Consider the following 26585-nt stretch of genomic DNA (forward strand, 5'->3'; position numbering starts at 1 on the left):
TACTAAGATACTGTGTTAGGTTTGGAGGTGGGTGAAGAGAGGGATATACAGATAAATCAGATGTATTCCCTACCCTCAAAAAACTTAAAACCTACTAAAAGATATTCATGAAGACAGCTGGACAAAGTCTTAAGAGACTGTTAATCATTAACCTAACTGAAGAAAACGCCTTTCCTTTTCCTAAATCTTTCACTCTCCCAACATTTCCAGGTTATTAATCCACTGTTTATTCAGCAATACCTTAGAGTCTTGAAAGAGTTTTTACAACTTACAGAAAAGTGCTTGCCTGGAAACTGACTCCAATGAATACTTATTCCTTGGTACTTTAACATGATAAAATTAACTTTTCCTTTTGAACACTGCAGAAATTTTGAAGAATCTGAAGATGAGCTGAGAAATGAGGTAATGGAATCTCTAGAAAAGCTTGCGATTTCTAAAGAGGAAGAAGAGATGCCAGATCACCCCAAGGATAAAGAAAAGTCAGAAGACCATGTGAGTGACCAGGCATCAGGTACACCAGATCAACATTCAGAAGAGACCTGCATTCCACCTAATGCCAAGATTTGTGCAGTAGATGAAGGGCAGGAAGGAACAAATTAACCGGAGTATGTAAGCGTGATCATAGTATCATTTCTGAAATAATATCCTAGCATCTTAGCTCTGCTATGTGATTTGAAATTCATGTCACAGACATTATTTTTCCTTCATTAGCTCTCTAATGAGAAAAGAGTGAGGGGCTGTGGATAGAGGACTGACCTCTGAGCCAGGAAGATTTGTGTTCAGATACCACCTCTGATGTGTACCACAACGTGATCCAGGGCAGATCACCAGATCTCTTGTCAACTCTCTAAGACTACAAGGAGCAGAGAAGGTCCTCTGATTTGTTTGGGTTGAAAGAGTTAAGCACCAGGAGGTCCTTCTGAGATTTCAGATATAAGCACCTTATACATTCTTGATGTTAGTCTATCAGGCTCCAATCTGAATACAACAGTGCCATGAGAAATGATAAGTATGATGGCTACAGAGAAGCATAGGAAGAAGACATATGAACAGACCCAAGAAAACACTATACAGGACGATAACAGCATAACTGGAAATAACCACCACAAAACAATGCTGGAGCAATTATGATAATTAGGTGATGAGAAATCATCTAACCTACCTTTTTGGAGAGACGTGAGGCTACGGGTGTGGAACGTTGAATATAATGTCAGACTCTTTTTTGATATCTTTGTTAGTTTTACTAACCTCTCCCCCCCCTTTTTTATTCTTTGTTATAGGGAATGACTTTTGGGAAGGGCAGTATATGTTATATAAAAAACAAAAGATCTCAATAAGCATTTATTTAAAAAAATGATTGGGGCTCCAAATATGCTATATGCTCATGAAAGAAGTTTCTGGAAAAGTACTTCTTGGAACTCCAAGAGTAGCAGACACTTTTGCCCACTCTCTCATGACTGTAGACAGGACCAGCTAGTTTTTGTAATGCTGCACTTTCCCCCCATAGCTTCATCTTTCTGTTGTGTTCTTCTCAGTTGCCCAGTTACCTCCAGGCCAACCATAGATGGTTTAGTTTAACTAGATAACTCAAACATCTGTGTTCATCATCTTTCATAAATACATGTGGCAGCTGGGTGGTACGGTGGATTTGGAGTCAGGGAAGACCTGAATTCAGATTCTGCCTAAGACCCTTTATTCTAGCTGTGTGATCTTGGGCAAGCTATTTTCATCTCATGTAAAGGGGGGATATTATAGCACCTACTTCCCAGGGTTGCTGGGTAGATCAAATGAGAAAATATATGCTTTGCAAACCTTAAAGCACTATAAATTAATTCTTATTATTACCTTTGCTTATGCTAAGATGCTCCCACCAATATCCCTTATCTACCTTGCAATTATAATGTATTACAGGGCTTTGGAGATGAATGATAGTGTTGCAGAAGGTCACTTGTCTCCACTCTCGTCATGAGTCCTGTTCATCTCTGACTTGCTATTTTTCCACCCCTTGGGGAGTACATGCTCACTCTAGGATAGGAGGCTATACATGAAGATTCCAGTGACAGGACCATGCAAGTGTGTACCAGATTGGATACCATTGTTGTCTCATTTGTCCTTGAAATTCAGACTGGACTTTCTTCCTCACCATTCGGGAGTGTTGGCAAGTTTGGTCACTGTCCAGTGAAGCTGGGGTGGCTGACTGTCAATTAACCACAACTCAAGGTTGGGATTGGAACTGTGGAATCATAAACCTAGGGAGACTTTCTGGCTGCCATTCTATCACATGGGCAGGAAAAGCTGCAGAAACTGGACTGGGAGCTCCCAGTGAGCAGATGTCCGGACCTGAATTCCTATCTGTGGAAATCAGGAAGAGCAACAGGAAAACTGGACTGGACCACAAAAACTGGAATTATTGCTGCAGAGCCCAAGAGGTCAGAATGAAGTGAGTTTCACAAGGATTTGTTGGTTTAAGTTTTGGAGGTTCACATTCTAAAGTAGCCAGCCTAGTGTTCTGCGAGCTGAGGTCAAACTGGGTAGAGTGCCACAGCAATTTCTTAAAATAAGGCCAGAAGACCCAATTCTCCAGTAATGTTGGCCACATTTCCCTTCCTTTCCAGTATTTATAGTGGCTGACCCGCAAGGAGAGCCTCAACTTTCAACTCCTTCCTTATTTCCTAAAGCTCTCACTGTTGTGAGAGCAAGGAGAGCTCTCCCCCAAAACAGGAGGCTAAGCAGGAGATTTGGAAGTTACTGGGGAAATGTGTTAGTCTACTCTAGTGTTTGTGACAGCCTCTTTGCAATTTTATTTATTAGTGAACCATGTGGTTATAAAAAAATCAGTTGCCTATGAACCATCAATATGCAGGATGAACAGCGGTCAGGGCATTTCCCAGAGGCTATTTGGAGGGTGTGGTAGAGGAGGATAGAGTGATAGATAGCTCCATATTTTAATACTCCTGAGTCATATCTTATAGCATATCCTAAATGTTTTCAGAAGCTGGCCCTGTGATGTTTTCCTTCTTAGCTCATTGAAGCTGCTGGACTCGGGGGTAGGGGTGGGTGTGGGGGAGGTGGCAGGGTATGGAGAGAGTTAAGGTTGACTTTTTGATTATTTGCATAGACAAAATCTTAAAAAAAAATAATCTTCCCAAGACATAGGCAAAAAAACTTAAGTTGTTCCCCATTGCCTAGGGCATAAAACCTAATTTCCTCAACCTGCCATTAAAGAGCCTCCAAAATTTGGCTCCTGCCTACCTTTCTGGCCTTATTTAAACTGCTCCCCTTAGTAAATTCTACATTCTAGCTAAACTGGTCTACTAACCATTCATTCCCCTAATTCTGTGTAGCTGCCCAAGTTGTCTCCCATGGGAGTCATAGGATCATAGACATAGGATTGAAAGAGACCTTAGAGAATATCTGGTATAACAGGAGTCCACAGTGAGGTTCAGAGGTGATTTATTTGCCCAAGATCACAGGTTGTAAGGGGCAAAGGCTAGATTTGAACCTAGATTCTATACTGCCAAGTTCAGGGCTCTTCCTACAATGCTTGGCCTGGAAGTCTTCCTGACTCCTATCCCCCACCTCCCAGGTGCTCTCTCCTTTGGTAATGTCCCATAACGTGCTTACTTGTATCTGTGTTGGATTCTCCCCTCTCCCCAATGTCACTTCTTTAAAACAGGACCTATTTTTTTGTCTTTTTGTCCACTCTACCATAGTATCTTGCTTTAACAAATGTCACAGTGGGACAGTACTGCTGATGCATTGTCTGTAGATGGAAAAGTTAAAGGGGAGAAGGAGGTGATAGAGTGGACAGACCACTGGCTCTGATGACTGGGATTCCAGTTCTGCTTCTGAACTAGAAATCATGAGGTACCTATTACATGGGGAATGGCTGAGCAGATTTTGGCACATGAATATAATGGAATACAATTTGTGCTCTAAGAGGGGAAAAAGGAGATAGTTGCAGAGAAAACTGGGAGACTTTGTGAACTGATGCAGAGGGAAGTAGGCAGAACCAGAATATTTTATACAATAGCAACAATGTAAAGCAAACAACTTTGAATGACCAACCTCAATAACAGAGCATCAGTGATGAAGTGATAACTCTAACTGTAAATCCACTTTCCCACACACATCCTGACAAACAGGTGGTGGGCTGGGGGTGCAGAATGAGACAGTTTTGGATACAGCCAATGTGAGCTTGTTTTGCTTGGCCGTGTATTTGTTTTAAGGGTTTTGTTTTCCTTCAGTGGGGATGGGGGGTATACATGTGAGCTGGGATAGAGAGAAAAGAAATTGTTGTTAAATGAAAAAAATTGTTTTTGAGAAACAAAAACAAAACAAATTCTACCTCTTCGATAAACTAGTTGTGTGACTCAAACAAGATACTTAGCTTCCTGGGCCCTCAGTTGTTCATCTGTAAAACAAGAGGGTTGATTGGGTTAGAGACCCTGTGAGGTTCATTCCCTGTAGGTCTATGATCCACAGCTATGATGTGATATGAGGTGATACTGCCTTTGCTACAGCCTAATAATTTTGATGACACTTCTTCTGCCTCCTGCGCTTCCCTCTATAACAGCATCTCTGGCATCCTCAAATATTAGAAGAGAAAAATTAAATATTTATGAATGGTGAACTCAAATGTGTGATTTTTTGGTAAGTCTTCCTTCTGTCTGTTTCTCTGTGTTTCTCTATATTACCCTCATTAGAAAATCAACTAGATCAAAAGATTGAATTTGATTTAGTAGAGAGGACAAATACCAAAGCTTAAAATAAAAGTAACTTTTTTTTTTGATGAACTCACAGACTCACTTGAAACAGGAACAAGGGGACTGTTTATTTAGGTTTTTAAAAAAAGATGTTTGTCCTAGGGCACATTTACATAATTAAATACGCACATTCTGAAAAGTGTAAGTAGCCACACTATGACTTTTATCTTATTATGTCCTTTATATATATGCAAGACTAAAGGGGTAGATTGGACTCTAAAAATTGTTAATAGGCAAATTTATTTGGCCCTATCCTTTATAAATAAGAGGCAGCTGGGTAGCTGGGTGGATAGAGTGCTTGATGTGGAGTCAGGAAGACCTGAGTTCAAATCTTGCCTCAGAGACTCATTAACTCTGAGTCCCTGGGATAGTCACTTAACTTCTGTTTGCCTTAATCCACTAGAAAAGGAAATGTCAAACCACTCCGGTATCTTTGCCAAGAAAACCCCATATGGGATCACGAAGATTTGGACACAATTGAACAACCACAAAACCTTCATAAAAAATATCATGCCTTTATTTCTTTATTTCCTGATCTTGGAATTCTTTTAAGTAAGTTACTAGAGATATTTTTAATATTGTTAGGGTATATAGGGAGGTAGGAAAGGGAAATTTGCCACTGTTGCTACATAGTGATACAGTTACATGAGTGAAAATAAACTTCTAAAATTACCTTCAGAGGCAGAAGCTACAGAAAACAACTGTACAAAGAACTGACTTTGTTGCTCAGATTTAGAAATAAGTTATAGATTCCTGAAAATACATTTTTCTGCATATAATTCTTCATAACGAAACATTAATTCTGGTAATAGGCATTTTTCCTAATACAATAACCATGAAATAAGCCATAACATGTAGTACACAAAATAAAATCGGTAACTTGCTAAACATTTTTCTCACTAGTAATTCCCTAGGATTCTGTGACCTTTTGTGCTAACTTCTAAATGAAAAAAAAAATGATTTCTGGCACTATTCACTTTTCACAACACATGAAATCTACAGTACTATAAATACTAAACAGCAAACAAAATTCTTAAAAACATTTTTTAACCTGAATCTTACTGTGTCAAATGGTGGTGTGAGGGCATTGTATAATATACACTACTGCTGTAAACCTCTCTACCTCAGCCGCCTTCTGAAAACCAAGGGAGAGGTTTTTGGGACTTTAGTCATTGCTGGTGGAAGACACTGTTGAGGTCTTGACATTATCTTAGAGTCCAAAGGACTTGTGTTACGCTTCAGGACAGAAATGCAAAATAAAACTTGAATTTTAAAGGCAAATAATGAAAATGTGCTTGACTCTATAATGGTGAGATGAAAAACACCAGTGAAATGCCTGGTAATATACTAACCACTCCACAAACTTGAATGGATTGTGCCTCTCTTTTTCCTCTACTGCGCATAGCTACAAATGTGCAAGTTGCCAACCTGTCAATGAAAATGAGTCTATTAATAAAATCACATGAATGAAGTCACAAAAATTAAATGCTCAAATGTTGAGGAATGGATGTATTTAGGTTGTTCATAGAGAAAACTTAGGGAAATTGATGAAGTCACAGGGTCTCACATCTGCTGTAAAGATATAACTAGAATATGATGTTAGGTACTTTGAACATCAGCATTTATGACAACTTATTTTATAATGTTTAAAGAAATTAACTGCAGGGAGGCATATACATTTTCTTGATAAGTTACTTTTGTGTTATAACAAAGAATTGATTTCCTTTTTGTTTTATACACACTGCTTTTTTTTGTTTTTTGTCCAAATTCTAGGAGGCTACTCCCTTTCTTTCTGCTTTCAGCTCTGGTTAAGCTAGAGGCAAACTATGATTAAAAAAACAGCTAATGAGATAAGATAAGCACTATATGAGTCCAAGGTCCCTGGGATCTAGGTCCAACTTTTCCCTTAATCATCTCTGTGATCTTAATATCAACTATTTTATATGTATCTCTTCCTTGATTTTTTTTCTACCTCATATCTTCCATCTAGTTCTCTACTGATCTGATCATCTGTTGCCAGCCACATCTGGACAATGTTTAGAACAGCCTCCTATCACGATGATAATTGCCACCTCCACCTTGTAGTCTAACCTTCTTAACATTTTTTAACCTGAATCCTACCTTCCACTGTGTCTGATGGTGGTATGAGCATATTGTACAGTACATTGTGCTGCCGTAAACTTTTCTACCTTGGCTACCTTCTGAAAACCAAGGGGGAGGTTGTTGGGACTTTAGTCATTGCTGTTGGAAGACACTGGCCCTGTTGAGGTCTTGACATCACCTCAGAGTCCAAATGACTTGCATTATGCTTTGGAAGTGGAACTGCAAACTAGTAAAAACTGGTAAAAGGTTATGAAAAACCCAGTGTTATAACACAGTAAAAATAACTTTGGAGAGAGACTTTTTGGAGACAATATGCGAACTTAGAAAAGGTAGGATAATTAAAGTCTAGAGCTGGAAGAGACACTGGTGATTATTTAGATCAGCCCTTTCATTCAAATGAGAAACCTCAGGTCTAAAAAATCACAGAGATAACAAAACTAAAACCTAGGGTCCTCTGTTTATTTTACCCCAATTAGCTGATCTTTCCAGGGGCAACAAGCAGTATTAATTTATTTTTCCAGAAATGGAGAGAGGGGAAACGCAGTGGCATTTCTGGGGGAGCAGGGATTAAAAGGCTTGGCTGAAGCCTGCCAGAAAGGAGTGGGCCAAGTGAGGCACTTGCCAAACAAAAGGCAACAGGGGCCCTGGGGCTGGAGCTCCAGGGCTGAGACCTCTAGGACATCATCTGCTGTTCAGCAATAAGGTGGCTTTTGGGGAGATTCCCAGGGAGAAGGGAGTAAAAAGGATTACGTGTGAATGGCCTGATTCAGAGAGCAGTTGCTATGGGTTCAGTGTCTTCTTGGCAAAAGATTTCTAGTGGAGTATCCTAGGGATCTGTAGTTAGCTCTGTTGTTCAACATCTTAACAGGGTAAAGAATGGGGATGAATTTAATCAGATGAAATTCAATAGGGAAAAATATAAAATCTTATGTTGCACTTGGGTTCAAAAAAGCAATTTAAGAGAGAGTGGATGGGGGGTTGTATGGTTAGAAGCAGTTTGTCTCAAAAAGATGTCTGTTTTAGTGGATTGAGAGTGCAATACGAGTCCACAGTGTGATGCGATGGCTGGCCTACATTAAGAGAAGCAAAGCTTCCTGGAATAGGAAAGTGATAGATGTGAGTTCATATCCAGCCTTGGGCACTTATTACTTGTGTGATCCTGGGAAAGTCACAACTTTCTGGCTGCCTGTTTCTTCAGCTGTAAAACAGGGATTATAACAGTACCTACTTCCTAGTCGTTGTGTGGATCAAATGAGATCAATATATGTAAAGCACTGAGCATGGTGCCTGGCACAGAGCACATATGTAATAAGTGTTTCTTCCCTTCCTTTTCCCCTTTTACTCTGCCCTGATTGGAATACATTCTTCAGTGTTCAGTTCTCAGATGCTCAGTTTTAGAAGGGCACTGATAAGCTGGAGTTTACCTACAGTAGATGGTTCTTGACCTGGGCTCCATGAATTTTTTTTTTTTAATTCTGATGTCTGTATTTCAATATAATCAATTTCCTTCATAATCCTCTGTGCTGTACTTCACACATTTGAAAACATGACTGTGAGGAGTCCATGAGCTTGACTAGACCGCCAGAGGGGGTCCAGGACACTGAAAAGGTGAAGAAGCCCTACTGTAGAGAGGAGCAGCCAAGACAGCGAGGTCTTGAATCATAAAGAGAGCAGCTGGGGAAGAGAAGACTCTAAAGGGGATGAAGGCTAAATTCAAGGACATTAAGGACTGTCTTGTGGGGGAGGGACAAGAGAACCAGGAATGAAGGCTGCAAGCTACAAAGAGGAAATTGTGACCTGATAATCTGGAAAATTTCCCTCACCATTAGAGCTCTCCAGAGGTAGAAAGGGCTGCTGTGGGTTCTTCTCACTGGAGGTCTTTAAGTGAAACCTGGACTATTACTGGAGTGTTGTACAGCAGATGTGCCAAACTCCTCTGCAAGTGGCAAGACCCAGATTACAATGTAATTGGGAAATGTGCAACCTGAGGTAGATAATGTCAATTTGTGGTTTTCTAAGTCAATATACAGCCCTAGGGATCTGTTTCTATTTAAATTTTACACCACTATTATAGAACATCCTTTCTTAAGTAAGGGAGACTAGATGGCTGCTAAGGTTCCTTCCAACTCAAATTCACTAATTATACAAATCATTGGTCAAGAATTAGGCAGTCAGACTCTCTAAATCTAGAGTGTGTGTGTGTGTGTATGTGTACTGAATGGTGGTAAATTAGAAAATATGTTAAATGTTTGTTACACCAAACTGCAGGCAAATTTTAGCTAATGAAATATTTCTTCTTAGTACATTTTTGAAACAGTACATTTTGAAACAATTTTTTCAAAGGAAAACATAAAATTTCTGGCCAGAAACTAGTAAAAAAATTTAGATTTTTCTCTCATAAGACCGTTTATTTAAAACAAAGGGATATGTACTTTAATTTGGATGAATTAACTCACAAACTCATAAATATCCATGGCACTAAACATAGGTGAAGACTTGCATGGGGTGACTTTGTTAAAATGGGGAATGAAAGTTTAGAAAAATATTTACATTTAAAGGCATTTAATCATATGTTTAGTTAGGGAATAACTTCGTCACAGATGATAGGAATCTCACTTCAAATTCTTGATCAGAAAATCTGCTTACAGACTGCCGAGCATTCTTCCTTATTTGAAGCCTCTTCTCAGGAGACATACAAAGAATATGGGCCATAGTTTCAGCATAATCTTCTTCATTTTCTGCCAGGAATCCAGTTTTGTTACCTTCATAAGGTACAACAATATCAAGCTTTGGGCCTCCTGAATTGTGAGCCAGAATCACTGTCCCAGCAGCCATACATTCCACAACTCCTAGAGAATGCATAAGAACCAGCAAGGAAAATTATAACCAAAGACATCATATTTTAATTTCCTATATGTGCCCACTAAAACTGAGGTCACCAGAGACCATTTATGAATTCAGTACTCCAAGTTTAGAACTGGTGAAGAACTGAGTTAAATATTGGTTAGTATTTGTGCATATATATAAAACATAAGATGTTTAAAAAGTAAAATGAAACAAACATTTTAGGCTTTAAAAAACATTTTCTAGCAGTGATCTTTAATGCTAAGTTGTGGCTTCTACAAAAAAAACACAGGAACAAAAACAGCAGAAGAAGAGAAATATATTCAGCAAATAAAAACAGCAAAAGAGAAATCTGTTGAGAGAAAAACAGCATAGGAAAAGAAAAAAGCATACTATGTATTAGGAATAGTAAAGGAGTTTCGGTTTGCTTCAGCTTAGCTACTCCTACTCTCCTCAGCAGTCTCTGATAGGATCTTTCTTAGGTGTGTAATACTGCACGAAATGGATTAGGAAATTCATTCTTGTTACATGATTTCAGTGACAAGTATTATAGAACTATGAATACACTAGAGCCCCTGAACTAAAAGAGGGAGCAGGATTCAGTATGAGGCAAGTCTATCTCAGAATTCATAAAACAGGGTAGGGTCAAGGGTTTTTAGCCTGGGGTACCTAAACTTGTATTTCAAGGGAACTGGTTTCATGCTACCAAACAGGTTTAAGATGCCCTGGTTTGGGTTGAGAAGCATTCCAAGAAAGGAAAATGTAAGAGTGAAAACACAGAATGAGTTGGTTTAGTAAGTGATGTAGCCAAACAAGTTCACTCTAAGGAGCCACATCTTTTTAGGACAGTCTTGAGGGTTGTGTGAGAGCAAAGCTCCAATCCATTATTAACCAGAACTTAAAAAGCGGCCATTAAGGTTCCAAGAAAGGTCTTTGAAGTTAAGGATAAAACTCACCAATCCCAAAATGCTCGTTCCACATAGTGTGAAGGCCAATTGTTGCTCTTGACAAATAATACTTGAATTCTTCAAATGGAATATTGATTTGAAACTCCACATATTCCTGAACTCCTAGGTCTTCACAAAGCTTTTTAAGTTGATTTACCCGATGTTCATCATCTCTGTTACGACAACCTCCAATGAGGATGAGTTTAAGTGAAGGAGGATGCTCTGTAACCATCTTTTCCAGCAACTTTGCAAAGGCTCTGATCTGCAAAGCGTGGTTCTTTTCAGGCCTGAATTGGCCAACAGACACCACCATAGCTTCCGAGGCTGTCTGCTTTTCATGTAATGGAATGTCCAGAAATGTCTTCACATCACAAGGGGGATAAACAATGCGACAACAACTGTGGACCTTCCAGAGGGATAGAATATGGTTTAGAGTCCAGGAAGAATTGACCATGACTACATCACTGCAAGATCCAACCAATCCATAAATCAAAGCAAATAAATAATAGTAGAAGAGTTTCACTTTGCTGAGTAAAAAATTTCTTGTAATAAAGGTTGCATTGTTAAATGCAGCATTTTGATTTCTCACAACAGAGAGCATATCAGTACTGATGGTGGGATAGTGGACATAACACCCAACTTTGCAGTCTCCTAAATATTTAAACAGTGGTAGTGTAAAAGCATAGCCCATGGAATCGATGTAAACATCAGGCCTGCACTTCCAAAGAGCTTCCCAGCCAAGAAGAATGGACCCAAGGCTCTGGCCCAGTAAAGTAAAATGAGGATAGAGGGATGCTTCCACAAGATACCGTTTTCTTAAAAACACAAACTTCACTGGATGGACTAATTTGATGTTGAATCTTCTAAAAGCATCATCGAGAATTTGTTCACCAGTGACATCCTCATCACCAGTATAAACAACATAAGTTGCTTCATGATACCTAAAAAAAAAAAAACATTTAATTGAAAACTGGGAAATGTTGTGGGAAACTTTTGTCTTTCAATCATATAGGAGGTTCTTTTTAGCCTACTGAATAGTCTTTAGGGTTTTGTAAGTTGTCTAATATTACTGGTAGGCTCAATTTAGCTTCTTCCTTTACCCTATGGCTCTTGATCGAAGTTTTCATAGCACTTAAATTTTTTTTTTTTTGGTAAATATTGTCATTTCATGTAATACCTAAAGGATATTCATAGATAGGCCAGAAACTCTTAATTTAAAACTAGAGAACGGCTTCTTTGAATTTCTCAAGCATAGTACTGCGCAAATAATGGATACCAATACAAAGTACCTAACTTAGTACCGAAATGTTTGCTTTTTTAAAACTTTCGTAGCTCTGCTCATGTAATTAGGTGGAACTGTTATACAGCCATAGAATCTTAGAGTCTGAAAGGATCTAGGGTGTTTAGTCTCACCTATATTTGAAGCAGGAGAATCCATTCTACAACATCGTGGACAAATGGTTATCAAACCTCTGCTTCCAGTGCTCTGAAAATAACCTATATTCTCCTGAGACAGCCCATTCTATTTTAGGGAAACTCTTAATTTTTATGAAGTTTTTCCTCACTTGGCACTAAAATCTGCTTCTAACTTCCACAGACTTCTCCTAGTTCTGCCTTCTAGGCCACAACAGAGTAAGTTTAATCTCTACAGTGTTGAGAATACTTGAAGATAGCTTGCATGTCTCCAGCCCCTTCTTCCATCCATCAAGTGTTCTCTTCCAATCAATACTTATATGAAATAGTCTATGTCCATCATCGTGCAGGCTGCCTTCATCTGAACATGCCCCAATTTATGTTTGTTCTAAAACATGTAGCCTGAATTGCATACAATATTCCAGATGTGGCCTGATCAGGGCAGAGTACAATAGAACTCTAGCAGAATACCGCCCCCTGTCCCCCACGAATACAAACTAAAATTGTGTTAACTTTTTTGGCTGACATATCACATTACTGACTTGGGCTTGTAATCCACCAAAAACATCCAGGCCCTTCTTACCTAGCTACACCACCTTCATCTTATACTATGTAGTTGGATTTGTGAATATAGGTATAGGATTTCATCACTATTACACTTCACCTTATATTCAGCTTATTGTTCCTGCCTATTAAATATTTTTGCTATTCTTTTCCACAAAACAATAGTAACATCTGATGTTTTGGCTGTTCATAATTATCTTTCAGAAATAAGTGAAATTCATTTTCCTGACTATTCAGTGCAATAGGAAGACAAAAGATACAACATGGTCTCTATTGCTCAGGGAGTTTGAAACTTAGGGAGAAAAGCTGAACAGCAAGAGGCCAATTCCATGCTAAACTGTGTTATTTCCTCATTTCTTATCTGATTGGACTACTCTGGGCTTTTCTGACTGACTTCCCCAAGCCCCAGGATGACATCATCAGCCTAGGCACTCCACTTCACCAACACCCTCAGGCTCTAATGGGTAAGGCCAACAACTCCACACCTCCATCTAAGGAGCTTGGCCCAGACATCTCATTTCTCATCTGGCAGCCCTACTTTAGTGCTCCTGATTCTTCCCCCTGCCCCCCACCCCACTTGCAGCTTCCTTGGTGTGCTGTCTTCCCTTATTAGCTCATAGGTTCCATGAGGGAGGGCAAGGACTATCTTACTTTTTTCATATGTGGGTCTCCAACACTTAGCACAGTGCCTGATAGTCGGTATTTAATAAATGTTTACTGACTGATATTACTATCTGTGCTCCTGGATTTGAGACAAGGCCGGGATCAGTGTGGCTGGAATTATCAATCCCTTCGTTGGAGAGGGAGAGCCTGAATTAGGCCATGACAGATCATTAGGATTGACTGAACACAGCAGAAGAGGTAGCAGAGAATGGAGGGGAGGAGAAAGGGGTGTGGGTCTAAACACTTACAAAGATATGACATAATATATACAGGGAAAGAAGAGAAAGGAGAGTTGACTGAATAAATTCTACGCTTTGAAGAACAAGAGAAATGAGGTGGAAGAGGCATCTTCTTCCCTACAAAAACTTAATAGTACAATATTTGAAACACTTTCTTTTGAAAAAGAATTTACAAAGATTAGAAGAAAAACCAAATATACAAATTGTCATACAACCATTCTTCACAAATTTAACTTTTTTGGTAGAAATGACAGATTTCCTATGGGTAGTTATGGGCTTGATTCTAGGGTAGGTAGTTTTCATTATTCAGTCTTTTTACCACTTACCAACAGGACACCCCAAAGTAATAATCATCTACTGAGTGCCTTCTAAGAGAGAGCACTGTGTAGTTAACAGAGAGGGCCTCAGGGCCAAGAAGACCAAGGAGCAACTCCCATCTAGATCTATACTGGCTGTGTGTCCTTGGGCAAGACAGGGACCTTAAAGTGCCACCAGGTAATTCTAAGACTACAACTGGCAGAACAGTTCCAAATCTGTTCTGCAAGGAAATGGGATGGCCTCCAAGTGGTGTAGGGTATTCTATACTACAGGGAAGTAGGGAACTCACCAACCAATGAAATCCTAAGTCCAAGGGGGAAAAGAGCACAAAGTTCCAAGCTAACCACTGTGTCTTCCCTGAGTTCACTGAATTTGGTTATTCTTGTTGAAGTACAACATGATACGATGATGTTTTCCAGCAATACCAATTGAAATTCAATAGTATGGGGAAAATAAAAATTCTAGACATAGTACCCCAAGCGAATTCTGAGATGAGAGTTGGTGGTACCAGAGGAGAACTTTCTGGGTGGGGGAAAAGGGAAGGTTACAATTTTTAATAGGGGGAAGGTTACAATGCAGAGATTTGCCTCAGAAAGATGCATACCTACTTTTTCTGCAAAGCTCTTAGGGCACACCACAAAACTCTCTCTCCTCCACCGCCAGCATTGCAGTATGGATGAAAAAATGCAATCACCATCTGATTTTTTTTATTTCTGTACTCCGACAATGTCATCTTTCTCAGTGTTGCTCTGATTCGCCAAAGAACAACGAACAAACAAAAACATAGAATTCCGCAAATAATCAGCCCAGGAAATAGAAAGGAGTAAAAAAGTCTGAAATGAGAAGGGAAAAGGTCAAATTAAGGATTCAAGTAAATAAACATTTGTTAAGTTCCTAATGTATGCAAGGCACTTTGTCAGGTGCTAGAAATCTGAAGATGGAAAGACAGTTCCTGACCTCAAATCATTTATAATCCAATAGGCAGTAACGCACACACATGCACACACATGGCAGAAATTAGGGCAAAAGGGAGGCTTAGACAAAGTATAAGAAATGTGAACAAGGAGAGATTGCTTTCTGATGGAGAAATCAGGGGAGGCTTCAAGGATGAGATGGTACCTGAATCTTGAATGCAGAGAAGTATTTCAACAGGCAAAAATGTGAAATGAATGTGTTTCAGGAATAAGGGATGGTTTGAGCAATAGACCGAGGCAGGATGAAATGGGGGGAAGGGGAATGGGGGACATTTTAGTTTGGTTAGAATGCATTGTGTAGGAAGCAGGGCAAACGAAATAAGGTTGGGGAGACAGATTGTAGCCAGACTGGTGAAGGGCCTTAAATGCCAAAGTATGGAGTTTTGCATTTTTTTCCTATGAGGAAAGAAGAAGCAAAGGGGGTTTTGGAATGTGGAAAGAATCTAGCCCAACCTGTGATTTTAGAAAGATCACTTTTGCAGGTGGCTAAAGGAATATAATAGAGGGGGGATGAAGAAGGAAACAGGAAAACCCATTACAACAGTCCACTAAATTCAATAATCATTAAGTATCTACTTTGTGCACTGTGCTAATTGTTAGAGAAACAACTTTTGGATAAATGGTCCCTGCTTTAATGGATTTCACTTATAGTCTAGCAGAGGGATGACTATAATACAAAATAACATATAAGTGTTTAAGAGACAAGTACAAGTCAGGGATTATGTAGGTCTGAAGAGGGTCTGTCAATACTAACTGGAAGGGATCAAGGAAGGCTTCCTAGATTTGAATTAGAATTAAGAAGGAAAATTCTGCGATAAGTCTTCAACAGGTAGGAGTTTGGGTGTGGGGAGAATGAAATTCCTGGAGTTAAGGAACTCCATAAAAGTATTTTTAAAATGCTTGTTGAATTAAATTTGGATATGTAGAGTCTATACAGGACAGTACTAAAAGATACATACACCTGGAAAGGTGGCGCCAGACTGTGGATGGCCTTAAATAGTAGGCCAGATTATGAGGCAGTATAATATAATGGAAGAACTCTCACTTTGGAGTCAAGGGAATGAATGTAGGTTCAAATCTGGACTCTGTCACTTATGACTTGGGTGACTACTATGGACAAGTCACCTAACCTCTCCTGGCTTTGGTTTCCTCACCTATAAAATGAGGTAGTTGGACTAGATTGTCTCCAAGGTTTTTTCCAGCTCTAAACTTATGGTCCTATGGACTTTACTCCATAGGTAAGAGAGTTGTTGAATGACAGAAGGATGACATGAAGATAATGTGTGTGAAAAGTGTGAAGGATGGAGAGGAGATAAGAAATCAAGTGGGAGGGAGAGGGAGATCTATTAAAAATCTATTGAAATAGTCCATGCAGGTGGTAAAGGGGGATTAGCATCACAGGGTCAAATAAGGGGTTCTGACAAAACTTATAACTGATCTAATATGAGAGATGTAAAAGTGTCAAAAATAACACTGTGGTTTCAGATCTCACATAATCCTTGACACATGCATTTCTTATGCACTTGTGTTATTTTACATTATAGTTTTTTGCGCATGTACTTTACGCCTGGCATTGGGAGATGTTTGAACTATTGGAATAATGCTGAACCAAAAGTAAAAGGTTTGGAATATATCATATAATATTGGATATCTTTTCTCAAGACTGTTTTGTTTCTTCTTTTAATTTCTGTGACACTGCTTTCTTCTTATTTCTTGCCTGTCTCTTGTTTCTAGTCACTTTTCTGTGTGGTCCCTGTACTTGAAATCAGAAGACCTGGGTGAGAATTTTGCCCTTCACTCTCTGTGTGGACTTGTGTAAATCACCTAACCTCTTAGAGTCTTGGTTTCTTAACTGTATACATGGGAAAGCTGATAATTTCATTACTGACCTTACAATTTGAGGAAAGTACCTCATAAACCATAAAGTACTGTATAAGTGAATTTTCTGCCTAAGAATTGGTGACTCCAAGACTAGTCTCAGCACCCTTTACTCTTTCTTTGTGATCTCATCTATTTCCATGGTTCCAGTTAACCCAATAGACTCCCAAACCTTTATCTCCAGTCCCACATTTTAAATTATCTTCAATATGTACTGCCATGACTTCACATTCCATGTTTAAAACTTAACTCAAAGATTCTTCCCCAAAATGTGCCCTCCCCTACATGCATATTTCTGTTAGAGGCTATTACTTTTTTAAAAGCTTGAAATCATCATTGGCTCTTTCCTTTGCCCCACATACTCATATTCATCTAACTGCCAATTCTGCCATGGCAGTTTTTCTGTACAGGAGTCAGGAGGACCTGAGTTCAAATCTCACCTCAGATATTTGACGCTCACTGGCTGTGTGACCTTGGGCAAGTCACTTAACCCCAACTGCCTCATCGTGGGTCATCTCCAGTCATCCTGATGAATGTCTGGTCATTGGATTCAGATGGCTCTGGAGGAGAAGTGAGGCTGGTGACCTGCACAGCCCTCCCTTAGGAAACTAGTCAATCTTGGATTACTCTCTCTGCATATTATCAGAAGTAAATTTCTGACAATGAATCAGTGCATATACACAGAATCTTAACAGAAACTTAACCAAAACAATTAGGAAGGTAAACTGTTCCCCAAAATTCTATGATATATTCCAAACCTTTTACTTTGGGTTCAGCACTATTCCAACAGTTCAAACATCTTCTCCCAATGCCAAAATAGAATTCTATGGGAGGGAGGATTGTACAGAATTTCTGGATTGTACTTCTGTTTACTTATATAAAGTAATTTGTTATATGACTCCTGTCACCTCTTTACCTCTATAAAGGCATTTTCTCACACATTTCTCCAATTTAATAATTGTTTATAAAGCTAAGAATTGCTTGATTCTTCAAATAACAGTACTCATACAACTCACCTTGATAACTCAGGCCAATTTTCTCATTTGTAAAATGAGGGAGTTGAACTAGACCATTTTTCTGAAACTAGAGTCAGGGAGTACAAACTTACCCATTTTACAGATGACATAAGCATTTTATATAGATGTAGATTTAATATTTTAGAGCAATGGTAACCAACCTTTTCAAGTGTGACCCCTTTTTGAATTAAAAAAATTCATCCCCAAGTAATAATGTCACTATTAGTATCGGTTAGCTCAGAAAAATAACATAACAAAATCTGTGAATTCTGTAATGCTTTTAGATAACTCTATTTTATTAATCACAAAAGCATCTATCTATATCTATCTTTTAAGCTATAACAATATACCAGACAGTCTACAGAAAAATTTTATTAAACTGAATCCCACTGCACATTTTGTTGGGGCCAAAGACATCTGTCACATATATGGATTTTTTTGGACAACTGCAAATTGTCTAAAGAGTCTAGAACAGCCTTCAGCGAAGACAATTAACCCAAACTGACACATCCAGGGGCAGCTACAGTAAAAGAAGTGAACAGAGGAATGGACATACTGAGTTGTTAACTTCCAAGGGCCTCTGTTTATTTGTCTTCAAAAGGAGAGATGAGACTCGATGACCTCAAGGTCTAAATCTGAGATCATAGGATCTGAGGAGAATAATGAAGTCAGCTGTAAATAAATAAAGTAAATGAATTGGAGAGGAGAGGACCTGCTGGGTGTGAAGCCTCTACGGTCCCCTCCAGCTCCTCATCTATGATCACACGCTCCCACCTACGGTACAAGCATTACCTAATAACCCCCACCCACTGGAGAGCCAGGATGGAGTCATCCAAAGAAACTGGCCCCCGGCACATGCAAGCTAGGACTGCTGAAGCCGGAGAAATGGAGAGGCGCGTCAGTCCAAGTAGGGAAGGCTAACTAAGGCACGGACTGCCGAGCAGGAGCACGCTCAGGGCGCAAGGGGCAGCGCGCACTGACAGCCCTTCTGGGGTGGCCCCTGCCCTGGCGCAGCTTTCATAGGAAGGGGGTCGGAGAAGAGGCGGCCCGAGGTCGGGACCCGGGCGCCGGGAGAGGATCGCCTCGCACGGACGCTCACCGCCGGGCCGGGGCGGCAGCGCCTAAGGAAAGGAAGGCAGAGGTCGGTCAGGACAAGTCCGGTTTTTACGGACGGACGCGGGCACGCAGCAGTCTGACAACCAGGGCGGGATAAACAGAACCATCCGTGAAGCTCCGGAAGCGGAGCAGGCCCCGGTCGGCGCTGCTCAAAGGGTTCGAATCCCGGCTCTGCCGCCTGCTGCGTCCGTGACGCCGGGTGAGTCTCTTCACGTCTCCGGGCCCGTTTCCTCACTTATAAGGGGGGAGTGAAATGATTACCACGGTCTTCGCAGCGGTGCAATCACGACCGCCTTACGAAAGACCTGAAGAAGGGGGCCAGACCAAAGGAGAGGCCGCCGACCAAGGTGGAGGGGTCCCGGTCGTGGGGCCGAGCTCGAACCCCGCGGAGGACCCCAACGAGCCAGCCCGGGCTCCTCACCTCAAAAACTTGGACAGAAGCGAATCCTGCATCCCCACCGCCATGTTTCACCGACCCCGGAACCGCTTCCCAGCCCCTCCTCTCTCTATTGGTCCCCAATGACGTGTCACCGGCGCCCTGCTTCCCCTCGAGCAACCATTGCGTTTCCTGATTGGTTCTTGGCAGTAGCACGCACGCATCTCACGCAACCCTTCTCTTATCCAATAGTATCTCCAAGGTGGTGGTGAGGCTAGGCCCCGCCCCCTCTTCCCTCCTCCTCAGCTAGAGGGCGGGGCCTGGCCTAGTGACGGAGAAGAGGGCGTGGCCGGGTAATGGCCGGCTGGAACGTTTCCATTCCCGGGCTCCTCCTCCGCCACGCCCCCTCCCTTCCTCTTAACAGCCTCCCCGACCTCCAACCCCTCCCCCGCTTGCCGGGGTGAGTGATACCGGCCGGGGACGAATGGGAGTCTCTGACCCTTCCCTATCGATCTCCCCGGGGCAGAGTCCATCTTTCTTACTGCTGTCCCTGAGACCCCGCGTGGGAGTCCGGAGGCAGCGGCAGCCGCGGAGGCTGCAGTTTGTATGGGGTGGACATCTGTAGGGCCGGGACTGCAGCTTCCCGCCCTCTCCTCCTCCTCCTCCTCGTTCCCTGGGAATTCCAAGCAGGGCCGGCAGAGGCTGGCTTTGCCCTCTAGGGAAGAGGACACGTGGAAAGGCCTCATTAAGCAGGCCTTCTGCCTTGTCCTTCGTGAATCCATCAGACACGTGGCCCTGAGAGGTCTCGGGGGTCTTCTGAGGTCTGTGATGTAAGGCAGGGCCATGAGAGTGTCCGCAGAGAGCCTCGTCCGAAAGCACCTCGTGCTCCAGGAATTGCCGGCTCCCCCATCGGTCCCTTGGTAATTGAGCTCCAGCTGTGCCTAAGACTGCTCAGCACTCTGGTTTCTTGCCCTCTGTCTTTAAAGAACCACAATGACTGTTTCTCTCGAGTCAATATGGTGATTTTGGTGCTATTTCCAGGCTTATTAGAGAAGACCACTATTTCTCAGAAGGGAGGATACCTGGCAAAGAAAATCATATATTTAGAAGAAGGACTGACTGGCCACTCCAGGGCAGCTTCCAACAAGGAAAAGTAAGTTCTGGTCCTCTTTTCCATCTGTCTTACACTTCTTTAATTGACCTGATAGATCATCTGTCAGACAGAGTGGACCTGGTGTGTGTTATTCAAAGTGCCTCCTATTTTGTCCATTCCTGATGACAAGGAGAGTCTCAGGATCTCTTGTGACAAAGGAGAAAGAACTGTGATTGAGGACTGTCTTTTGCCTTTCTTTGTGTTGTCAGCACTTAGCACAGAGCCTGGCATGTAGTGGTTGCTCAATAACTGTTTGTTAACTTGTCCTGGACTTAGAGTCAGAAAATCTGGTTTCAAGACCTGACTTAGCACTTCCTTACTTAGCACTTGTGGTTTAGGCATATGCTTACTTTTTCTGAATCTCAGTTTACCAACCTGTAAAATTAGTGAGTTAGTCCTTCTAGCTCTAAATATATCTACATCTATGTCTAAATCTATATCTATTCCCATATCTATATTTAATCTCTTACAATTCTGACCATGCACTTTTAAAACAGTACCTTGTTTTCAGATCCTACTGTACAAAATAGCATACATATGATACATGTATATGTATGTATATATGTGTATATACACATATGTATACACCCATACCATGATAAGTATACACACATGCACACTATGTTATGTTTTTCCAGACATGTTTTTTAGTTATGCCTCAAGACTGCTTTTTTTTATAATTTCAGGAGCTTAACTGTTTTAAGAGTGCATGGTCAGAATTGTAAGAGATTAGATATAGATATGGGTATAGATATAGATTTATATGTAGATGTAGACATATTTAGAGCTAGAAGGACCAACTCACTCATTTTACAGGTTGGTAAAGATGTCTGAGAGCAAACCACATCTAGATCGCTTATCTGTAGGATAAGAGGATCACACTAGAACAAGCTAGTTTGTTTCCCAAACTGCCACAAGGAATGCTGAAACACCCCAAATCTGTTTCTTTAAATGAACCTTGTGTTGTTTCTTAATAGACATTAAAATAATTTTAGAAGCTTTTGCTGCAAGGGTTCTGCAAAAGTTTTCATAGTAATGATGATGATGAATGGTGATATCGCTAACTTTAGTATAGCACCCACCATGTGCTAAGTGCTTTACAAACGTTGCCTCATTTGATTCTTACAAAAACCCTGGGGTTGCTCCTATTATCCTCATTTTACTGATGAGGAAACTGGGACAGACAGAGGTTAAGTGACTTGCCTAAGGTCTTACAGCTAGTTAATGTCTGAGGTCAGATTTGAACAGGAGGTCAGGGGCTATATCTGGTGCTCTCTCCATTGAACCACCTAGCTGCCTAAAATTTTTTGTTTAAACTAAAGGGGTCTACCATTGTGGAAAAGTTTGAGAAGCAGGATTTCTCAGGTCCCTAGCATGTTTAAGTCTTACGAAGTTACTTACCTAACTATTATATGTGGACTGTACTTGTACCTAATTTTATTGTATTATTTAGAGTCCACCATGAGAAGTGTTGACAGGTTTGTGTTTGTCCTTCATTGCCGAAGAAGACCATGCCATCAGAGGAATGATGACATGACTTGCATTTGACTTTGCTTTGAGTGAGGAAGGGCTGTGCAGGGCACCAGCCTCACTTCTCCTCTAGAGCCATCTGGGTCCAGTGACCAGATATTCATCAGGATGACTGGAGATGACCCAGGATGCATTGGGAGACCTTGACCCCTTTACACCAAGGTCTTTGCAGGTACTCACTTAGGGTGAGGCAATACCCATTCATTGACTAGGACTGTTTAAGAAGTAGCCAGGGCATGGCCCCTTTAATGAGGTCAAGAAGAAGAAGAAAGACATCAGGCTGGGAGGGAAACAGCAACAGTTACTATTGATAATCACTCTAAAGCTGAAAGGGTCCAGAAGAGCCCTGAGGCAGGGGCCCATGGGCTGTCCAGTTTCAGAGTGCAGTAGGTTTAAGGTTTTGGGAGAGGACAGGACAGGACAGGCAGGACAGGGGAAGGGAAAAGAAAGGAAAGGAAAGGGCAGGGGAAAGGACAGGACAGAGGAGAGGAGAGGCAGTAAAACTCAAGTCAACTGGCCATCCAAATTTACATTCCTTTGGAAAGGAGGAGGAAGGGTAATGGGAAGCAGACAGGAGAGAAGGAGTTGAGTCTACCTGGGTCCCCATTCAGCCAGCTGCGTCTATTCACAGGATTGTGTTCGTCCTTAGTTTCCAAAAAAGACCATGACTTGCACTTGACTTTGTTTTGAGTGAGGGAGGGCTGTGCAGGTCACTAGCCATGGTACAGCATTGGCTGGTAGGTGGGATAATCCCTAATTGTCTTAGTCAACGCAGTTACTCATTTGAACATGATTCTAAGTATTGTATAGGGCTAGCTGCTGATCTTCAAGGCTCCCAGTGGTCTAAAGATTGTTATTTTTAATGCTCATTTTTATGTTATGATCACCTCTGTGGTTATGGTTTATTTCTGAAATCCCTCTTATCCCTAAACAAATTCTTTGAAACCTTCAAAACAAAGCTCATGTCCTCTATCCTTTATGAATTCATCCCTGCCCTCTCTATCTGACAGTGATCTCACCTTTAAAAAAACAAAACACCTACTATCATATTCTCTGTCTATAAAGTTAACTGGTGCTTGCTTGATCATATGTTGTTGTTTAATTCTTCATATGTAGGTATCTATCATAAGATTATAGAATTAGATCTCCAAGGTCACTGATCCAACACCTTTATTTCATAGCTGAGGTAACTGAGGCCAGACTAGTTAGTCAGATGACTTGCCTAAGGTACACAGACTAGAAGTTGCCAAGATAGTGCTTTTTCAACTCCTCTTTTATCCTGTTTCTCTCAATTAGAATAGATGCTCCTCCTACCACTTTGTTTTCCTTGCTAGTGCCTAACAAAATCCTATCAATATAGTGGGTTCTCCAAAATTTTTTTTTGAATGAATGAATAAATGAATTAGTATTTTACCTGTGATAGTTAATAAAAAGTAGTTATCACCTTAATGGCATCTATTGTAAGCAAAATGGGCAGCTAGGTGTTGCCAGAGATATAGACTGTTGGTCTTTGGTCACAATGACCTGATTTTATAGTCTGAACCTCCATCTTGTTGCTTTTGAAGTGCAACTTGTGCCAGCTACCCCACACAGAATGGGGCCTCACAGAGTTAGGAGGCAGCTCTGTAGTCATCTCATGAGGTTATGGATATGATATGCTTTGTCACCATAAAGCAAAACCAACACATGACCTGCTGTTATGGGAGTTGTGATGGTATGACAGAAAGAACTCTGGGCTGGGAGAGTCTATGAAGTTTGGTAAAACGGTTAGCATCTCTGAATCGTTTCCTAAAATGAGAATGGTAATTATTCCACCTGCTTCCTGCAGTTACTGTGAGAATCAACTCTGTTTGGAGTCAGAAAACCTGAGCTATGCGTGAATCGCAACTGTCCTCTCATTTACTAGTGTGTGGCTTGGGGCATGAGTCATGGAACTCATCTAGACTTCAGTTTCCTCATCTGTAAAAGGAGGAAGCTAGATTCAGTGACTTCTGAGTTCCCTTCTGACTCTTAAGTCTTTGAATCGGTGAGATACATGTAAAAAGTACCTTATGAATTGGGAAAGCACTGATGTACAAGTCAGGATAATGGTGGCGGTATTGTATCCTGACATAACTACCTGTGGTCTGCAGGACTGAAACCTAAATTTTCTTTTTAGAAAACAAATATTTTATTAATGCTATTTTTTTGAGGAGGTGGTGTTAGTAATGGTGGTAGAGAATGTTATTGTCTCTTCCCAGCAATCTTCTCCATGGTCTGGTAAATAAAATCCTTCCTTGTAACAAAGAAGCAAAACAAACCAACACATTGAGCATAGCACAGTGCCTGGAACGTAGTAAGCACTTAATAAATGCTTGAACATTTCTGGCCTACATCTTCAGTGCCTCATTTCATACCTGTAGTCCACCACTTGTCCGTCATTGACCATGTGGAGTCACACAGGGACAGGCGATCTGACTTCTAAAGTTGCTTAATTCTCTTTTCCTTCTCAGTATTATGGTCACTGTTTACTTGGTTCCGCTTCCTTTGCTCTCTGTCATTTTATGTGGGTCTCCCCAAGTTTCCTGATATTCATTGCCTATTATAGCAAAATAATATTCCTATTCTTTTCACATACCAGAATTTGTTCAACCACTTCCCAATCAATAGACACCCTTTTCCTTTCCTCTAGTACTTTGTGCTGCTGTGAATATTTTGGCACATAGATGACCTTTTTTCTTTCGTCCTTGAGGTGTATTCTTAGAGGGAACACTGGTTCCAAGATTATAAACAATTTAATAACTTTTCCAGCATAGTCCAGTTGGGCCTTGGAAGAATTGGGATAATTTACAGCTCAACAAAAAGTGTACTCGTGTACTGAGCTTCTCCTAGCCCTCCACATCAACTCTTTCTGTCTTTTGTCATCTTTGATAAATTTGCACATTTGAGGTGGTGCCTCAGAGCTGTTTTAATTTGCATCTTGCTTATTATTAATGGTCTGGAACACTTTTTCTTTCTATAATTTGCAGTTCTTTTGAAAATTGTTCATATCCTTTGACCATATTTCTATTCAAAGTCCTAAGTCTTCTATATTTCCCATAAATCTTAGAATGACAGACTTTTATTAGAGAAATTGACATGCAAAAAAAATTAATTCTTGATCAGCAGTGTATCTTTTATTCTGGTTACATTGATATCATTCATGCAAAATTTAAAATTTAAAATAATTTCTCTGATGTCATGGTCTTCTTAGAAAACAAAGGACAAGCACAGGCAGATTTAAATTTTTATATAACCAAAAAATGTCTCTTTTCTCCTTCATGATCTCCTCAGTGTTTCGTTTGGTTCTGAATTTCCCCCAAAGTGTATAGTCTTCAACTGACACACTTCATTGTTGATCAGTTGAAGAGGCTGGGCTGCTGCCCATGGACACTAATCATTATGGATATTGAGGGAGTATATGTATTCAGTCATATTCAATACTGACTTCTTTTGCAAAAATATAAGTCATTGCCAGCTGAGGTCATGAGAAGGTGCCTTAGTCACTGATTTTTGTTCAGAACTCCCTTTTATCTAAGCTAAGTGAGAAAAGCTAGAGAGAACAAAGGACAGTGAGATAAACGGGAGGTCAAAGGGAACAGTTATTTTTTATCATAATGTAACTAACAGTGCAAATATGACTTTGTAAAACCACAAGTCATTGTGACATTTGTTTTTTTTTATTTTTTTATTTTATTTTTATTTTATTTTTTTTATTTTTAACACAGTTTATAACAGATAAAGCAATCCAGACTTTTGGTCAGGTGATACTTCTTTTTAAAGCATTTACAATATGGACCACAAAAGAATTTTTTTTTTTAAACATTAACCAACTGAGACACAGATATTATTTATGTTGCTAACTTCACAAGCTCTTGACCTAATTGTCTCCAGAGTATTACTAAGCATTAAGGGATCCTAACTTAATGTTGTTGGTCTAAAGTCTTATGCCTAATAGCTTAATTTTAGACAACCTTGGATGTTCCCCTATCCATAATCTATAATTGAATAGATCTAGTAATAAGCTTATAAACCTTTTGACTATAGGAAATTGCCACCAATAGTAAGGACACTGCAAGGATGCAATATCTCCCCAACTTCATGTCAGTTCCAGGCAGGAATAGATTATCCACTTGCATTCAGTCAGGCTTAGAGTCTGCCAGGTGTAAGTGGGGAAATTGAGTTAGGAGAATCCCACCTCAGCCCATGCTGAACAGCCGCTCTCCCACCCTTCCCTTGAGATCACCTGTGCAGTTCATACCAGCATCTCATCAGCTTACTGGCATCATGGATTGGAGGCTCAGAACACCTTTCTTGCTTCCCTTACCTGGAGTTAGACTCAGAACAGTCACTTAATAGTCCCATAGCATCTTAAAATAGCAAGTTCCAATAACCAGGTTTCAAATATGATTATAGTTTCACTTTGGCTAAGGAACATCTTTTGAGGCAAGTCTTAAGTGGCTTACATGCCTTTCTGTACATGTTCTAGTTCCTGATTAAATAGCAATCATAAAATCAAATTTGCCATTAAAACTTTGACTTTTCCATCAATGCCAAATTTTACCTGAGGTTACCTTCCTGTGGAAATTTAGACTGAAATTTTTTTCTCCAAACTAAAGATGTCATTGATTTATTCTCAGTAATTAATTCGGTCTATTGTTTTAATA

The 26585-nt window shown here is 40.4% G+C and overlaps 3 protein-coding genes across 12 annotated transcripts in view; 2 read left to right on the forward strand and 1 right to left on the reverse strand.

Moving 5' to 3' along the window:
• Nucleotides 1-4633, forward strand: part of NEK5 (NIMA related kinase 5) — a 94781-nt gene extending 90148 nt beyond the window's left edge. For all 6 annotated transcript variants that reach the window (XM_072610464.1, XM_072610470.1, XM_072610466.1 and 3 more), the window contains one exon: nucleotides 366-4633. In XM_072610464.1, coding sequence (XP_072466565.1) covers nucleotides 366-600 — 235 coding nt within the window. In that variant the 3' untranslated portion in view covers nucleotides 601-4633. The remainder of the gene's footprint in view (nucleotides 1-365) is intronic.
• A 4623-nt stretch (nucleotides 4634-9256) lies between these two features.
• ALG11 (ALG11 alpha-1,2-mannosyltransferase) lies at nucleotides 9257-19399 on the reverse strand. 4 transcript variants are annotated; one of them, XM_072610474.1, is made up of 5 exons: nucleotides 19263-19321; nucleotides 18282-18375; nucleotides 14466-14690; nucleotides 10670-11601; nucleotides 9257-9718 (listed from the first exon to the last, which is right to left on the reverse strand). In XM_072610474.1, the coding sequence occupies exons 3-5, from the start codon at nucleotides 14588-14590 to the stop codon at nucleotides 9444-9446; spliced, it is 1332 nt and encodes a 443-aa protein (XP_072466575.1). In that variant the 5' UTR covers nucleotides 14591-14690; nucleotides 18282-18375; nucleotides 19263-19321; the 3' UTR covers nucleotides 9257-9443. The 4 variants fall into 4 exon arrangements, with proteins under 4 accessions (XP_072466575.1, XP_072466572.1, XP_072466573.1 ...); XM_072610471.1 differs by lacking the exon at nucleotides 19263-19321 and adding an exon at nucleotides 17150-17269 and having other exon boundaries at nucleotides 18282-18510; XM_072610472.1 differs by lacking the exon at nucleotides 18282-18375 and having other exon boundaries at nucleotides 19263-19399.
• Nucleotides 19400-19536: 137 nt separating this feature from the next.
• Nucleotides 19537-26585, forward strand: part of ATP7B (ATPase copper transporting beta) — a 121226-nt gene continuing 114177 nt past the window's right edge. Inside the window, exons 1-2 of one of the 2 annotated variants that reach the window (XM_072610461.1) lie at nucleotides 19537-19677; nucleotides 20259-20370. In XM_072610461.1, coding sequence (XP_072466562.1) covers nucleotides 19574-19677; nucleotides 20259-20370 — 216 coding nt within the window. In that variant the 5' untranslated portion in view covers nucleotides 19537-19573. The other variant, XM_072610463.1, reaches the window with a different exon arrangement.

The sequence above is a fragment of the Notamacropus eugenii genome, chromosome 5 (assembly GCF_028372415.1).
Source record: "Notamacropus eugenii isolate mMacEug1 chromosome 5, mMacEug1.pri_v2, whole genome shotgun sequence".
NCBI classification, from domain to species: domain Eukaryota; kingdom Metazoa; phylum Chordata; class Mammalia; order Diprotodontia; family Macropodidae; genus Notamacropus; species Notamacropus eugenii.

Excerpts from the sequence above, each read along its gene's own strand:
- ALG11 (XM_072610471.1), bottom strand. The coding sequence starts at position 17,214 with ATGAGGCAGTTGGGGTTAAGTGACTTGCCCAAGGTCACACAGCCAGTG. Across the intron at positions 14,691-17,149 it reads GTGAGCGTCAAATATCTGAG|ACTTTTTTACTCCTTTCTAT; the intron begins GTGAGATTTGAA and ends TTCTCATTTCAG. Across the intron at positions 9,719-10,669 it reads GAACGAGCATTTTGGGATTG|GAGTTGTGGAATGTATGGCT; the intron begins GTGAGTTTTATC and ends TGCATTCTCTAG.